Source organism: Salmo salar, chromosome 19, assembly GCF_965601325.2.
Source record: "Salmo salar chromosome 19, fSalSal1, whole genome shotgun sequence".
NCBI lineage: Eukaryota > Metazoa > Chordata > Actinopteri > Salmoniformes > Salmonidae > Salmo > Salmo salar.
In genome coordinates this window covers 29,408,482-29,425,969 of record NC_138309.1, presented here as the reverse complement: position 1 = coordinate 29,425,969, position 17,488 = coordinate 29,408,482, and the positions used below count along the sequence as shown (strand labels likewise).

The 17,488-nt window shown below is 48.2% G+C and overlaps 1 protein-coding gene across 1 annotated transcript in view; it reads left to right on the top strand.

Annotated features, from left to right (window-relative positions):
* The window catches only part of LOC106578704 (collectin-12), a 51,167-nt gene extending 33,738 nt beyond the window's left edge, over positions 1–17,429 (top strand). Inside the window, exons 4-10 of the mRNA XM_014157822.3 lie at positions 13,840–13,926; positions 14,148–15,191; positions 15,307–15,804; positions 15,934–16,070; positions 16,175–16,284; positions 16,450–16,595; positions 16,744–17,429. Coding sequence (XP_014013297.1) covers positions 13,840–13,926; positions 14,148–15,191; positions 15,307–15,804; positions 15,934–16,070; positions 16,175–16,284; positions 16,450–16,595; positions 16,744–16,763 — 2,042 coding nt within the window. The 3' untranslated portion in view covers positions 16,764–17,429. The remainder of the gene's footprint in view (positions 1–13,839; positions 13,927–14,147; positions 15,192–15,306; positions 15,805–15,933; positions 16,071–16,174; positions 16,285–16,449; positions 16,596–16,743) is intronic.
* Positions 17,430–17,488: the final 59 nt, after the last annotated feature.

Here is a 17,488-nt window from a genome sequence, read left to right as displayed (position 1 = left end):
TACACTTATGTTGGAGTCATTAAACTCGTTTTTCAACCACTCCACAAATGTCTTATTCACAAACTATAGTTTTGGCAAGTCTGTTAGGACATCTACTTTGTGCATGACACAAGTACTTTTTCCAACAATTGTTTACAGACAGATTATTTCACTTATAATTGTCAAGGTTGGCTCAAGGAAGCAGGAGAGGTAGAGTCAAGCGCAGGAGACAGAAAATCCGTGAACACACTTTTAATGGGCATCCACTCAGAACGAAGCAAGGTAGGGCAGGGCACATAAAACAAATGCTCCAAAAACCCAGCTCAACACAAAGCAGGGACGCAGACCACAATAACCCCTGCGAAAAAAACACAGGCATAGGGAAACATTTGTTCCTCAAACGAAATACGTCCTGACACAGAACAATCACGCACAAAACACAAACCTACCTAGGTAGACTAAATACCCCCCCCCCCCACTAACAACTAATACAAAACAGGTGCATGCCTAACCTAGACCTAACCAACAGAAAGTGAAACAGAGGATCGGTGGCAGCTAGTAGGCCGGCGACGATGACCGCCGAGCGCCGCCTGGGCGAGGATGGGCGCCACCTTCCGTCGGTGTCGTGACAGTACCCCCCCCCCCCCGACGCGCGGCTCCCGCAGCGCGCCGACGCCGGCCTCGAGGACGCCCTGGGGGGCAAGGCGCAGGGCGATCCGAATGGAGGCTGTGGTACTCCCGGATTAGCACTGGGTCCAATATGTCCTCCACCGGTACCCAGCACCTCTCCTCCCAGTCCACGAGGTACTGCAGGCCCCCGATGTCCAGGGGGGGTAGAGGGACCTCCTGCACCTCATTGTCCTGTAGCGGACCAGCTACCATCGGCCTGAGGAGAGACATGAAACGAGTGGTTAATACGATAATAAGAAGGAAGTTGTATCCTGTAACACACCTCATTTATTCTCCTCAGGACTTTAAATGGCCCCACAAACCGCGGACCCAGTTTCGGGTAGGGCAGGCGGAGAGGCAGGTTCCGGGTCGAGAGCCAGACTCTCTCCCCTGGGGTAAACACGGGGGCCTTACTGCGGCGACGGTCAGCACTCTCTTTTTGTCGTCCCCTGGCCCGTTCCAGGGATTCCTGGACGGCGTTCCAGGTCTCCCTAGAGTGCTGGACCCAGTCCTCTACCGCAGGGGCCTCCGTCTGGCTCTGATGCCAGGGCCCCAGGACCGGCTGATAACCCAACACACATTGAAAAGGCGACAGGTTGGTAGAGGAGTGGCGAAGAGAGTTCTGAGCCATCTCGGCCCATGGCACAAACCTCGCCCACTCCCCTGGCCGGTCCCGGCAGTAGGACCGCAGAAACCTGCCCACATCCTGATTTATCCTCTCTACCTGTCCATTACTTTCGGGGTGAAACCCTGAGGTCAAAATGACCGAAACCTCCAGTCGCTCCATAAACGCCCGCCACACCCGGGACGTGAACTGGGGGCCTCGATCTGAGACGATGTCCTCAGGCACCCCGTAGTGCCAGAAGACGTGGGTGAATAGAGCTTCCATGGTCTGCAGGGCCGTAGGAAGACCGGGTAAAGGGAGCAAACGGCAGGACTTAGAGAACCGGTCCACAACGACCAGGATTGCAGTGTTGCCCTGAGACGGCGGGAGATCAGTGAGGAAATCCACCGCCAGGTGGGACCATGGTCGCTGTGGAACCGGGAGGGGCTGTAATTTCCCTCTAGGCAGGTGCCTAGGAGCCTTACTCTGGGCGCACACCGAACAGGAGGAGACATAGCGCCTCACGTCCTTCACCAAGGTGGGCCACCAGTATTTCCCACTAAGACCACACACCGTCCGCTCAATCCCTGGGTGACCCGAGGAGTGTAGCGTGTGCGCCCACCGGATCAACCGATCCCGGACACCGAGCGGGCCGTACTTACGACCCACGGGACACTGAGGAGGAGTAGGTTCCGCCCATAACGCCCGCTCGATATCCGCATCCACCTCCCAGACCACCGGTGCCACCAGGCAGGAGGTTGGAAGTATGGGAGTGGGATCGGTGGACCGTTCCTCGGTGTCATGGAGACGAGACAGTGCGTCGGCCTTAGTGTTCCGGGAACCTGGGATGTACGAGATTGTAAACTGAAATCTCATAAAGAACATCGCCCACCTGGCTTGACGAGGGTTCAGTCTCCTCGCCGCCCGGATGTACTCCAGATTACGGTGGTCGGTCCAGATGAGAAATGGGTGACGCGCCCCCTCAAGCCAATGTCTCCACACCTTCAGGGCTCTTACCACAGCCAGCAACTCCCTGTCCCCCACATCATAGTTATGCTCCGCCGGACTCAACTTCTTAGAGAAGAAGGTACAGGGGCGAAGCTTGGGGGGCGTGCCCGAGTGCTGTGATAGCACGGCTCCTACCCCAGCCTTGGACGCATCCACCTCCACTATGAATGGCAAAGAGGGATCCGGATGCGCCAGCACTGGAGCATCGGTGAACAGCGCCTTCAGACGACTAAAGGCCCTGTCTGCCTCCGCTGACCACCGCAACCGCACCGGACCCCCCTTCATCAGTGAGGTAATGGGAGCCGCCACCTGCCCAAAGCCCCGGATAAACCTCCGGTAGTAATTGGCAAACCCCAAGAACCGCTGCACCTCCTTCACCGTGGTGGGAGTCGGCCAATTACGCACGGCTGAAATGTGGTCACATTCCATCACCACCCCGGATGTGGAAATGCGATACCCCAGAAAAGAGACGGCTGGCTTGGAGAACTCACATTTCTCAGCCTTGACGTATAGGTCATGCTCCACCAGTCGCCCAAGCACTTTACGCACCAGAGACACATGCACGGCATGTGTAGTGGAGTAGATCAGAATATCATCGATTTACACCACTACACCCTGACCGAGCAGGTCCTGGAGAATCTCGTCCACAAAGGATTGGAAGACGGCGGGAGCATTCTTTAACCCATACGACATGACGAGGTACTGATAGTGGCCAGATGTGGAACTAAATGCAGTTTTCCACTCGTCCCCTCCTCGGATACGCACCAAATTATACGCACTCCTGAGATCCAATTTCGTGAAGAAGCGCGCCCCGTGAAATGACTCCACCGTCGTGTCGATGAGAGGTAGTGGGTAACTAAAACCCACCGTGATAGAATTTAGACCTCTATAGTCAATGCACGGGCGGAGACCCCCCTCCTTCTTCTTCACAAAAAAGAAGCTTGAGGAGACAGGTGAGTTGGATGGCCGAATGTATCCCTGCCTCAAGGACACAGTGACGTATGTCTCCATAGCCACTGTCTCCTCCTGAGACAGGGGATACACGTGACTACGGGGAAGTGCAGCGCCCACCTGGAGGTTTATCGCACAGTCTCCTCGTCGATGAGGTGGTAATTGGGTCGCCGAAGGCGATAGCCAAATCGGCATACTCTGAGGGAATGTGCATGGTAGAGACTTGGTCTGGACTCTCCACCGTAGTCGGACCGACGGAAACCCCTATGCATCTGCCCGAGCACTCCTTTGACCACCCCTTAAGAGCCCCCTGTCTCCACGAAATCGTAGGGTTGTGAGTGGCTAGCCAGGGGATCCCTAGTACCACCGGAAACACCGGGGAATCAATGAGGAAGAGACTGATACTCTCCTCATGACCCCCCCCCCCCCCCCCCCACGCATTACCATGACCAGTGGCACGGTGACCTCCCTGACCAGCCCTGACCCTAATGGTCGACTGTTTAAGGCATGCACGGGGAAAGGTTGGTCCAACTGGAGCAGGGGAATCCCTAACTTAGCGTTGACCCCACGGTCCATAAAACTCTCTGCCGCGCCTGAATCGACTAGCGCCTTTAGCCGGGTGTGAGGGGAAAAAGCAGGAAAGGACACTAACGCATACATGTGACTGACAGGAGGCTCTGGGTGAGGCTGGTGCTGACTCACCTGAGATGTCAAAGGAGTGCTCTGCCTGCCTTCTGGACTCTCGGGTGAGCTTCTCCAGCACCGGTCCACAGTGTGCCCTCTGCAACCACAGGAGGTGCAGGAGAGGACTCCCCATCCAGTCTTCCTGGCTGCAGACCCCCCCTATCTCCATAGGCGGGTGAGCAGGAAGGCTGGGAGGTGGAATGAGCAGGGCCCGGTTCGGATGCCCGCGGGCGGCCAGCAGATTGTCCAGTCGGATGGACAGGTCAATCAGCTGGTCCAGGGGGATGGTCGTGTCCCGACAGGCTAACTCCCAGTGGACATCCTCCCTCAGACTACGCCGGTAGTGATCTATAAGGGCCCTCTCATTCCACCCCGCTCCAGCGGCCAGGGTCCGGAACTCTAGAGCAAAGTCCTGCGTGCTCCTCGTCTCCTTTCTCAGGTGAAATAGCCGCTCACCTGCCGCTTTACCCTCCGGGGGATGATCGAACACTGCCCAGAAGCGGTGGGTGAACTCCGGGTAGTTGTCCCTGGCTGAGTCCGGACTGTCCCACACGGCGTTGGCCCATACCAGGGCTCTACCCGTGAGACACGAGACGAGGACGCTGACACTCTCCTCCCCCGAGGGAGGGGGACGGACGGTCGCCAGGTATAACTCCAGCTGGAGTAGGAAACCCTTACACCCAGCGGCCGTCCCTTCATACTCCCTGGGGGGGGGGGCGAGTTTCACTCCGCTGGTACTGGGTGCTGTGGGTGCTGGTTGAGGTGCAAGCTGTTGAACCACCGTGTTAGTGGGGCCGGGAGCGCTTCGGTCCCAACTCTCCATGCGCGTGTGTTGGGCAACCCTTTCTTCCATGGATGGGGCTGGCGCTGAAGCTCCTGCTGACTCCATCAATTCTGGTGCATGATTCTGTCAAGGTTGGCTCAAGGAAGCAGGAGAGGTAGAGTCAAGCACAGGAGCCAGAAAATCCGTGAACACACTTTTAATGGGCATCCACTCAGAACAAAGCAAGGTAGGGCAGGGCGCATAAAACAAATGCTCCAAAAACCCAGCACAACACAAAGCGGGGACACAGACCACAATAACCTCTGCAAAAAAAAAACAGGCAGAGGGAAACATTTGTTCCTCAAACGAAATATGTCCTCACACAGAACAATCACGCACGTAGGCCGGCGACGATGAGCGCCGCCCGGGCGAGGAGGGGCGCCACCTTCCGTCGGTGTCGTGACAATAATTCACTGTATCACAATTCCTATGGGTCAGAAGTTTATATACACTAAGTTGACTTTGCCTTTAAACAGCTTGGAAAATTCCAGAAAATGATGTCATGGCTTTATAAGCTTCTGATAGGCTAATTGACATCATTTGAGTCAATTGGAGGTGTACCTGTGGATGTGTTTCAAGGCCTACCTTCAAACTCAGTGCCTCTTTGCTTGACATCATGGGAAAATCAAAAGAAATTAGCCAAGACCTCAGAAAAAAACTGTAGACCTCCACAAGTCTGGTTCATCCTTGGGAGCAATTTGCAAACACCTGAATGTACTACGTTCATCTGTACAAACAATAGTACGCAAGTATAAACACCATGGGACCACGCAGCCGTCATACTGCTCAGGAAAGAGACGTGTTCTGTCTCCTAGAGATGAACGTACCTTGGTGCAAAATGTGTAAATCAAACCCAGAACAACAGCAAAGGACCATGTGAAGATACTGGAGGAAACAGGTACAAAGTATCTATGTCCACAGTAAAACGAGTCCGATATCAACATAACCTGAAAGGCCGCTCAGCAAGCAAGAAGCCACTGCTCCAAAACCTCCATAAAAAAAGCCAGACTATGGTTTGCAACTGCACATGGGGACAAAGATCGTACTTTGTGGAGAAATGTCCTCTGGTCTGATGAATCAAAAATACAACTGTTTGGCCATAATGACCATCATTATGTTTGGAGGAAAAAGGGGGATGCTTGCAAGCCGAAGAACACCATCCCAACCGTGAAGCAAGGGGGTGGCAGCATCATGTTGTGGGGGTGCTTTGCTGCAGGAGGGACTGGAGCACTTCACTAAATAGATGGCATCATGAGGCAGGAAAATGATGTGGATATATTGAAGCAACATCTCAAGACATCAGTCAGGAAGTTAAAGCTTGGTCGCAAATGGGTCTTCCAAATGGACAATGACCACAAGTATACTTCCAAAGTTGTGGCAAAATGGCTTAAAGACAACAAAGTCAAGGTATTGGAGTGGCCATCACAAAGCCCTGACCTCAATCCTATAGAACACTTGTGGGCAGAACTGAAAAACTGTGCAAAGCAAGGAGGCCTACAAACCTAACTCAGTTACACGAGCTCTGTCAGGAGGAATGGGCCAAAATTCACCCAACTTATTGTGGGAAGCTTGTGGAAGGCTACCCGAAACGTTTGACCCAAGTTAAACAATTTAAAGGCAATGCTACCAAATACTAATTGAATATATGTAAACTTCTGACCCCCTGGGAATGTGATGAAAGAAATAAAGCTGAAATAAATCATTCTCTCTACTATTATTCTGACATTTCTCATTCTTAAAATAAAGTGGTGATCCTAACTGACCTAAAACAGGGATTTTTTTACTAGGATTAACCTCTCTAGGGAAGGTGGGATGAAATCGTCCCACCTACGTAACAGCCAGTGGAATCCTGTGGCGCATTATTCAAATACCTTAGAAATGCTATTACTTCAATTTCTCAAACATATGACTATTTTACACCATTTTAAAGACAAGACTCTCATTAATCTAACCACACTGTCCGATTTCAAAAAGGCTTTACAATGTAAGCAAAACATTAGATTATGTCAGGAGAGTACCCAGCCAGAAATAATCAGACACCCATTTTTCAAGCTAGCATATAATGTCACATAAACCCAAATGTGGGCTAAATGCAGCACTAACCTTTGATGATCTTCATCAGATGACAATCTTAGGACATTATGTTATACAATACATGCATGTTTTGTTCAATCAAGTTCATATTTATATCAAAAAACAGCTTTTTACATTAGCATGTGACGTTCAGAACTAGCATACCCCCCGCAAACTTCCGGTGAATTTACTAAATTACTCACGATAAACGTTCACAAAAAACATAATTATTTTAAGAATTATAGATACAGAACTCCTCTATGCACTTGCTATGTCCGATTTTAAAATAGCTTTTCGGTGAAAGCACATTTTGCAATATTCTTTGTAGATAGCCCGGCATCACAGGGCTAGCTATTTAGACACCCACCAAGTTTAGCCCTCACCAAAGTCAGATTTACTATAAGAAAAATGTTATTACCTTTGCTGTTCTTCGTCAGAATGCACTCCCAGGACTTCTACTTCAATAACAAATGTTGGTTTGGTTCAAAATAATCCATAGTTATGTTCAAATATCCTCTGTTTTGTTTGTGCGTTCAAGACACTATCCGAAGTGTAAAGAAGGGTGACGCGCTCGACGCGTTTCGTAACAAAAAAATTCTAAATATTCCATTACCGTACTTCGAAGCATGTCAACCGCTGTTTAAAATAAATTTTTATGCCATTTTTCTCGTAAAAAAGCGATAATATTCCGACCGGGAATCTGTGTTTTAGTTCAAAGAGAGAGAAAATAAAAACATGGGGTCGCCTCGTGCACGCGCCTCATTCTCATTGTCCTCTGATAGACCACTTACCAAAGGCGCTAATGTTTTTCAGCCAGGGGCTGCAAAGACGTCATTCAGCTTTTTCCCGGGTTCTGAGAGCCTATGGGAGCCGTAGGAAGTGTCACGTTACAGTAAAGATCCTAAGTTTTCAATAAAGAGAGTCAAGAAGCCCAAGGAATTGTCAGAGAGGGCACTTCCTGTACAGAATCTTCTCAGGTTTTTGCCTGCCATATGAGTTCTGTTATACTCACAGACACCATTCAAACAGTTTTAGAAACTTTAGGGTGTTTTCTATCCAAAGCCAATAATTATATGCATATTCTAGTTTCTGGGCAGTAGTAATAACCAGATTAAATCGGGTACGTTTTTTATCCGGCCGTGTAAATACTGCCCCCTAGCCCTAACAGGTTAAATGTCAGGAATTGTGAAAAACTGAGATTAAATGTATTTGGCTAAGGTGTATGTAAACTTCCGACTTCAACTGTATACCAAATAATATATGTGTGAAATTTGTTTTGATTTAGAATGGACCATTATCACGCACCTGTCTCGAAACCGGGGCAGCGGGAAAAAATACATAATTCCTGCGTTTCATTTTCAGGCCAGCCAGGTGTGCTGATTATTAGGAAAGTTGAGAAATAAATATAGTCGGCCTAACCTATAGAAAGCTGATGCGATCCTCCTCTATTTAATAGAGGCCATCACTCTGTTTTCTCGCTCAATTGCATAGCCTATATAAATGTTGTGCAACTAGAGCTCATGGGCTCTCATGAAGGGTTTGAGTAGATTTTCGATTACATTTGCATTGATGTCAGAGTGATTAGAGGGACAATAGAGTGCTGAGTACCAGGCAATTAGCAAGTTTGATAGGCTACTAATGACCATCACACACACACACACACACACAGCAGCATCAGAGCTTGGAGAAGCCTAATTACCGTGACTAAACGGTAACGTGGAATTTGACCGCCTTCATGACTCAGGACTGCCAGTGTGGCGGTAATACAGTCACGCGCAACAGCCGTAAGTGAGACCCCAATGTTCTATTCACTTCACATCTGTATTCTGTACTGTAGGATGCAGTGTATGATGAAGTGTGGCCAGATATCTTAACATCGAGCTGACCCTATGCTCTCTACTCTCACCCATAGCAATGTTCTCGCTTCATCACCTGATCTCTTTATGGTGTGTATGTGATCTCCACTGAACTACAGTATAGAACCTCCATGATAGGCTGTGAAAACCTCTTCTCCAGCTCTCGGACATTGTCCTGGCAGGAAAGACTAGTGTTGCGTCCCCTATGGGGGCCCTGGACAAAAGTAGTGCACTCTATAGGGAATAGGGTGTCATTTGAGACACGACCCAGGCTATATGAGGGAGGGATTAGACACAGGTGAATATGAGGAGGGAGAGGAATCAGAGAAGAGAATAAGAGGGTGTAGGGGGAGTCTCGCGCTCTCTTTGGCCTCACTCAGCACTCATGCTGCATTCTCCCTCTCTCTCCCTCTGCTCCAGCTGTGTACATGGAATGTGTCACTACATTCTCGGCTATAATATTGAGCTTTAGCAAAAATAAGCAGAGGTGTCAGGGTGTGTGTGTGTGTGTGTGTGTGTGTGTGTGTGTGTGTGTGTGTGTGTGTGTGTGTGTGTGTGTGTGTGTGTGTGTGTGTGTGTGTGTGTGTGTGTGTGTGTGTGTGTGTGTGTGTGTGTGTGTGTGTGTGTGTGTGTGTGTGAGTTTGTCGTGTGCTTGCATGTGTTGTGTGTATTGTGAGGAAGGGATGACACCCAGAAACCCGCGCAGCACAGCTGGCCTAGGGCATAGCTCTGGGGACCAGATATTATACAGTGTGTGTGTGCGTGCGTGCGTGTATCAACATAGTATTAAAGATATTTAAATATTTATATAATTGAGCAGGATAAAATGGATTCCAACCACGAAGAGCATCCATCTGTGTGTGTGTGTGTACTCTCCCTGTGATTCTCCAGCGTTCAGCTAAACCATGTAAAGCATCACTGTCGTTCCAGAGTAGCAGGCTAGTAGCGTATGTTTGTCATTTAGGATGATAATTATTTCATAACTTAGAAGAGAGTTTCCCAAAGTTGTGTTTTTATCCACAGCGTTCTGCATTAACATCTATTTGAATCCAACATCTAGACAGAGAGGAATTAATACATTAGTACAGAGAGCATCACACCAAAGTGATTAAAGTTTAACAGAGAGGATGAGTGCAATTAAAAACACAGCGCTGAGTCACGTCCCACATGGGGTCCCACATGGGTTGTCCCCCAGACATAGAAACAAGTGTGTGTGTGTGTGTGTGTGTGTGTGTGTGTGTGTGTGTGTGTGTGTGTGTGTGTGTGTGTGTGTGTGTGTGTGTGTGTGTGTGTGTGTGTGTGTGTGTGTGTGTGTGTGTGTGTGTGTGTGTGTGTGGTGGTGGAATTGTTATAGAGAGAAACAATGTGCAGTAGGTGTACGTTTTGGTCTGCAGACCTGAGCTGAATGCGTCTTTTGTGCTCTGTGTGGTACAGTAGTTTGTGGTGTCTGGAAATGTGTCTCATTTAGTTTGCAGCGGAACGTTTCATTTCAGACTGGCCATGCCTCTCCACTCTGAGCTAATACTACTCTTTCAATCGAGAGGGTGTTTTTCTAGTTCATATGTTTTTATTTTATTTATTTTATTTTTTTTGAGTATTTTGGGGCGAATAGTCATCTATGAGGGTAAACATTTTAAACATCTTTCCACCATGAAAAGGCTACTGTACATCCCTAGTGGCATTTGTTTTCCGTATACAGGCAACTTGAGTTTCCCAAAACATTAGGATGTCTACTCTGTACAAAACCATTTTCCATCAGAATTATATTCTCTCTGTTTCAAGTCTGGATACATGTCTGTGAATGGTAAGGAATGTTGTTTTGATTCGTTGTTTCCTGTACTGGAAAGAGAGGGATGCTGGGAGAATTAGACGTTCAGTGAGTGTATGTAGTAAACGGTTTCTCAAACATGTGGAAGCATTTACTCCTGCGTTCCACACACACGTCTATGAGGCTACCCATACCAGGCCCATATTCAGAAAGCGTCTCAGAGTAGGAATGCTGATCTAGGATCAGTTTTGCCTTAAATCATTATGAACAACATCAGCACTCCTACTCTGAGCCGCTTTGTGAATATGGACCCCAGTCAACGCTATCAGCTACAGTAGGAGTGATTCTAACACAGGACACTCACCTGAAACAAATTCCATCTAAATGTACATACTGTCCTGTTGGGATGAATTCCCTGCTATGCATGCAAGCGAATATGGCACAAATCGAGAGATTCAGTCTACTTGACTTTTTGTTGACCATAATTATAGATGGAACACATGCAAGTCATTAAATGCTTGCATGAAACTTCTGGGTTTCTATTTTCAGACATTTTTCTATTGTTTGTTGACAATGAGAAAAGTACACTCATCCTCGGCGGTTTGAAGAATGTTTCTCTGTCTCTCGTCTCTCATTTCCAGTCAAAGTTGCCTTTTCATTGTCAGTTAGACGTTCTATCATCACTATACTTTAATTACGGAGCCCTCTTCTACATTGTTGTGGCTATCACAATGTTTAACTTGCAATGTTGTAGTGTATTTATTTTTCCTTTATTACAACTGTGCCATAGAAACATGTAAGATTCAGTGGTGATTTTAGCATAAATCTTGTTCGGGCATACTTTTTTTAGATGCATGCCAGCAAAGCCACTACACAACACAACACCAAACAATAAATGAATTGGACTATAACGGTGACAAACGGTGCCCACAAACTGTTAGGGCCTACATAAAGCTGTCCCAACAGCAGAGTCCCAACAACAGTCCCAACATCTTACCACTGCTACACCTGGCTATCAGCGGAGCCTTGTCTGGAAACAAAACAGTTCATTCAGCCTCATTTATTGCCTTAAAAAAAACATTGCTTATGTGGCTGACTAGGTTAAACAAATGTGGTTTCTACCAAATTATTAGGGTAAGGCACATGGGCTACTAACAGCTTACTACACAACATACACTTAGTATTCTATTCTTGGCTACATGTAAACATACAGTATCACCTTTGCATATTACATCATTTATGCAGCAGCATACAATACATTTTTGGACTCACCTTGTTGTGCTGTGCTCACTTAAACAGGAAGGTGGCGCGACGGTCCTTCTTTTGGGCTCTAGAAAGAGGACCGAAATCACGACTTGAAATGTCGGAACTGAGATTTCCCAGTTCCGAGTCTCCAGTAGTTTTGAACACAGCAGAAGTCATGCTGGATTGACAGCATGGCCAATGTATTCAAACTTTTCTGGCCCATGGCATTACCCTTTTTTTTTTCGTAATATCCAATTGGTAGTTACAATCTTGTCTTATCGTTGCAACTCTCCTACGGACTTGGAGAAGGTCGAGAGCTGCACTAGTTCTTGCTTAACCCGGAAGCCAGCCGCACCAATGTGTCAGAGGAAACACGCACCCGGCCCGCCAAAAGGAGTCGCTAGAGCACGATGAGACAAGGACATCTCGGCCGGCCAAACCCTTCCCTAACCCAGATGACGCTGGGCCAAATGTACGTCGCCTCATGGGTCTCCCGGTCACAGCCGGCTGTAACACGGCCTGGGATCGAACCCGTGGCTGCAGTGGCGCCTTAGCACTCATTTTTGAATTAGCGATTTCCAACTTGTTGTGTAATGTTTATGTCCAATGGCCGATGAGTTTTATCTATCATTTCTCTTCATGTGACAATGATTGAAAAGGATTTGCCAGTAGATTGGTGACTTCATGCATGAAGACGACTGCTTGTCTAGCTTGCTAGCTAAGATTTTGAAAGTATGATGTTGACATGATCAGTCCAATCAAAGCTACGGTAGATATAACGTGATTTGATGTAATTTTATCCGTGGCCAATGACCTTGAGCCTTCATGGATGGGCACTTCTAATGTAAATGTATGGCAGCGCCCAAGGGGCTTGAATTTTCGAGCTCTACCCACAGATTTTGCAGTGACATAGTGTCCCCATGAGTGACAGAACACTGAGCCAATTATGGCACAACTAAAGAACATTACCAACCCCTACGCTCCGTATTTTCCTCTGTCTGCCCCTCCACCACAGAAAGCACTGAGCTAGGCTGAAACACCTCCATTTTTCTATGCTTTACTCAAGAAAGCAAAAAATAGATCATGTTTGTTAACTCAAAGATGTGTTATTTTTTTTTACATTGTTTGCAAACTGATATTTGATACGTATTAATGCCAAAATAACATGAAAAACAGGCGGGGCTCTGCTGGAAAGCTTCCTCACCCCTCACTGTCTGTGACTGGCATACAGTAGAAAGTACTCTGCGACTACACCTTACACATTGAAAGCTATGAAGATCATAAGCACATACAGCGTGCCCAGGGAAACACACCCAGTCATAACAGTGGGATCTATCTATCCATGTCCTCCCATGCTCTCAGTCAGAGGGAGGGAATGAGGTGGTGCTAAATCTTCTCATCCTGTGTCTTTACGATGATTTGGCCCTTGAATAAAATAGATGATTATACCCATTAAAGGTTGAGCATGGTGGGGTCTTTGAGCTTGATGGGTTGGTTGGTCTTTACCTGTGGAGGATAGAAATAACAGAAATAGCATGGTGTGCAGTTTTCACCACTGGTTGGAACCCCTGTGGTCTCCAATTAGATGGTTAGAGATGCCTCCATAGCCTGTGGTGGTGGTGGTGGGATGATTCCCAGACACATTCCATAGGAAATGAAGGGTCCTGTCGCCTGTGGGGGCGTAAAGACCCTGCCTGACGCAGCGTCTGTCTCCTTAGGGTACGCTTTGAACCCCCTGTTTACTGAGGACCCCCACTTGGGTCTCTTCCTGTCCCCCAGGGTCCCTCTGTCTCTGCCCCACTTTGATCATCTCCAGATCCTACTCCCTCTGACCACCCACCCCCTCTGCACTCATTTTCCAGTGTCTTCAGTGTCTCATGCTCAGTCTTCATGGACACACCAAGTCATTGAGACGTTATTGTGTATTACATTACCATTTCCTAATCTTAGAGCTTGTGATTGCCGAGGCAACCATTATTACATACCCACCAGATAAATGTACATCTTATATGATATCTTATATATTGTGTCTGAGTGAGTTTTCATAAGTATCCTTTCTGATCCCTTTTGTATAGTTTCAGGCTATTCTGCCCATCCTTCTCAGACTGTTAATATTGTATGGAGCCAACAACTGTGCTGAAGACCTAACCCTGATCGTGTTGTGTTGTTTGTTTTGCAGTGGTGCAAAAGGTTGACAATGTGTCCGAAGGTATCGAGAGCTATGGGGGGAAGATCATTGCTGTGGAAACAGACTTGAAAAAGCTAGGTGAGTTTCACCCCTACCTACCACATGGTCACAGCAGTACGGAGCATATACGCTAGCCAGTTGATCATACAGTATCCCTTGTATTATGGGTCTATGCATTATCTTGAATATATCAAATTAATCAGAATAGCTGTTTTTAGAAACATTCATCATTGAGAGAAGTGTAACTTCATCCAACTCTCAGTTACAAAGTCCAAGTCAATTTCATCCCATGTTCCCAGATGACCAGACTGGCGAGAAGTCGGAGAACACCACCACAGAAATCCAGGCCTTTAAGAACAACATCTGGGCTCTGCAGAGGCAGCTGTCCGAGGTGGCTGAAAGGAGCAGTAGTAACCGGGCAGCCCTGGGTCGTCTGCAGGATGCTGGCCAGGACATGCAAGGCAGCCAGGGCTCCATCCAGGGTCTGCTGGATGCCAACACAGCCATGCTGAGGTCCGTCAATGGCACCTTGCAGGCCTACGGCGGCACCATGGAGGGTCTTCAGGACGACACGGCTCGGCTGCAGACGGAGCTCCAGGAGCAGGTTCGGCAGCAGAGCCAGGCCCTGTTCAGCATCGGGAATCTCAACCTCACCCAGGCACAACAAAGGGGCCTGATCTTGGCTTTGCAGAGGTCAGTGGACGACACCAGCCAGGCAATCCAGAAGATCCGCAATGACTTCCAGAGTATAGAGCAGACGGCCAGGCAGACTAAGTCGGACGCAGATTGGCTGCGGGAGAAGGTGCAGAACCTCCAGGTGCTGGCCTCCAACGCCTCGGTCCTGGCCAAGGCCAACAACGACATTCTGGAGGACGTGGGTTCTCAGCTGGCCTCGCTGTCCGGACAGCTACAGAACACCTCCAGCCTGGCGGAGAACCACGACCAGACCCTCAGGGAGATCATGGACCAGCAGAGGGACCATGACAACCTCACCTCCTCCAAGTTCGACCAGCTGGAGATACGCCTGGACGAGTCGGAGGGGAGCATTGACCGTGTGACTGGCAACATCAGCTTTACAACCCAACTCCTGGGCGCCATCAATCTCAACCTCAACGAGCTGCGCACCTGCGCTGAGACGGTGGGACGCCACTCCGACTACCTGGCTGACCTGAACTCCACGGTTTTGGACGTGAGGTCGGACACCAGCACGCTAAGGTTGCAGCAGGACGACCTGGCGGCCCGCCTCGACAAGGAGGTCACCAGCCTCTCCATAGTCATGGAGGAGATGAAACTAGTGGACAGCAAGCACTCACAGCTAATCACCAACTTCACCATTCTCCAGGGTGAGGGCACACACTAAATAGTAGCTTTTTATTTTGTTCACGTAGAAGTGTGTTGTAAACAGTATACAGTTGAACAGACACGTTTCAAAAGAAAACATATTGTTTCTTGTTTCAGGTCCACCTGGTCCCAGAGGCCCGCGGGGAGACAAAGGACCCCAGGGAGCGGCCGGTCAGGCCGGTCAGAAGGGGGAGAAAGGGGATAAAGGTGGGCCTGGGGTGCAGGGGCTCCGTGGAGAGAAGGGATCTCCAGGACCACCGGGACTACCAGGTTCCAAAGGTCAACAAGGCTCACGGGGAAACCCAGGTTCAAAGGGCTCCCGAGGGTCAGGCGGCAGGGCAGGACCTCCGGGGGCGAAGGGTGAGCCAGGAACGGCTGGGCTCCTTGGGAGAGACGGACAGCCCGGTCCTCAGGGGCCCCAGGGCCCGCCGGGAGACCTAGGACAGGTGGGGCCGGCTGGGGTACAGGGACCCAGGGGAGTGATGGGGCCCCAGGGGGCCCCAGGGCCACCTGGACTACCAGGACATCCTGCCCGACCTGCAGCAGTAGCAGCAGTGCCTTTGGCCTCTGTCTCTCTGAAGAGTGACTCCCCGGCCCCTACAGTGATGGCCCCAGGTAAGACTCACTCATAATACTCTTTATACACCATTAATATCTCTGTATCACTCTGTCAACACCACCTATGAGTTGACAGGACATGAGTTAATTGGTGATAGTTTGAAAATATAACCAAATTAACTTCAGGTTGTCCTCGTGAGTGGGTTGGCTTCAGAGACAAATGCTACCACTTCTCCAGGGAGCTGCACAACTTTGACGATGCAAAGAAAAGCTGCGATGCCCAGACTGCGTCAATGGTGATCATTAACGATATAGCTGAACAGGTGATAGTCCTTCTTATAAGCCTTTTGTAATACAATTCACATCTGTTTGAACAGTCATAAAATTAGTGACATTACTGACATCATGTTTTCTTGTTTTCACTCAGAAATGGCTGCAGAAGCAGACCTCTGGAAAGGGCTACTTCTGGATGGGTCTGACAGATAGGGAGAAGGAGAATGTTTGGCACTGGCTGGATGGAACCGAACCTGCCTTCACGTGAGTATAGTACCTCAGTGACAAGACTGATCCACTTGAGACCTCGCATTGACATCAATGTGTGACTGAAGGGAAGTTGTCTGAAGTTAGGTTTGTCCTCACTGAATTTGTTTCTATAGTTGGAAGGAATTCAGTGTGTGAGTGCACTCTGCTGTGTGATTGTAGGAAGTGGAAGCCGGGCCAGCCAGACAACTGGAGCCACGGGCATGAGAGAGGAGAGGACTGCGCAGGCCTCATCCACGAGGGACTGTGGAATGATTTCTTCTGTGAAGATCTCATCAGCTACATCTGTGAGAAAGCCATGGAGAGCTGTGAGTATCCGTCTGCCTGTCTCTTTGTGTGTCTGTTTGTCTGTCTCTGAAGTTTTCTATCCGCATTGGTTTTTCTGTCTAAGTCATAGTTATATTGTTTGCATTCAAAAATATTTGTATAATCTATAAGTGATATCATTTTCTACAGCAAAAACTCCAGGGTTATAGCGCCCTCTGGGGAAGAAGAAAAAGAAGCACGGTGAATCAGAGGCGGTGTGGTGAGCAACATTATGTTCCACCCACAAGTGTAACTAGCCCTCTGACACACTTTTGCATGGATATGCTGCATGGAGAGAGACGAGGGACAAACTGCACATGCCTGAATCGGGACTAAGGCTGCATTCACTGAGCTTTCCCCCTCTAGTGGCCACATTCAGCTATCCTCCAAAGTGAATCCAGACCATTATTTCCAGCATTTGCATTACAACAACATGACAATCAAGAGCTGAGAGGATCCATATTGTTTTTAAATAATGACCCAAGTAATTGACTCATAGATTGGTCTCATTGTTTTTAATGCTGTTTTTTTGTACGACTTTAGTCCATTTATATCTGATTATCTGAATGTATATTTTCATATTGCAGTTTTTTTCAATGTAGATCATTATTTTAGCAGTGCCAATGGGAATCACCACAGTGCCTTTCACGGTTTAAAGTCTAGTTCCACAATTATGTAAGGTGCAAAATGATGCGCAAAAAAATGAAGAAATGTCGCTGATATGCTATCCTTGAGGAACACCAGTCCTTTCTCAAACCTCAAGAACTGTCTAGCTATATATATATAACTATGTTATTATACACATGAATTTGAATAAATGATGTATTTACACATAACAGTCAGAAAGTCTGCTTGGTTGTAAGTCAAGATTGCACAAGTGTACATGTTAGTGTTT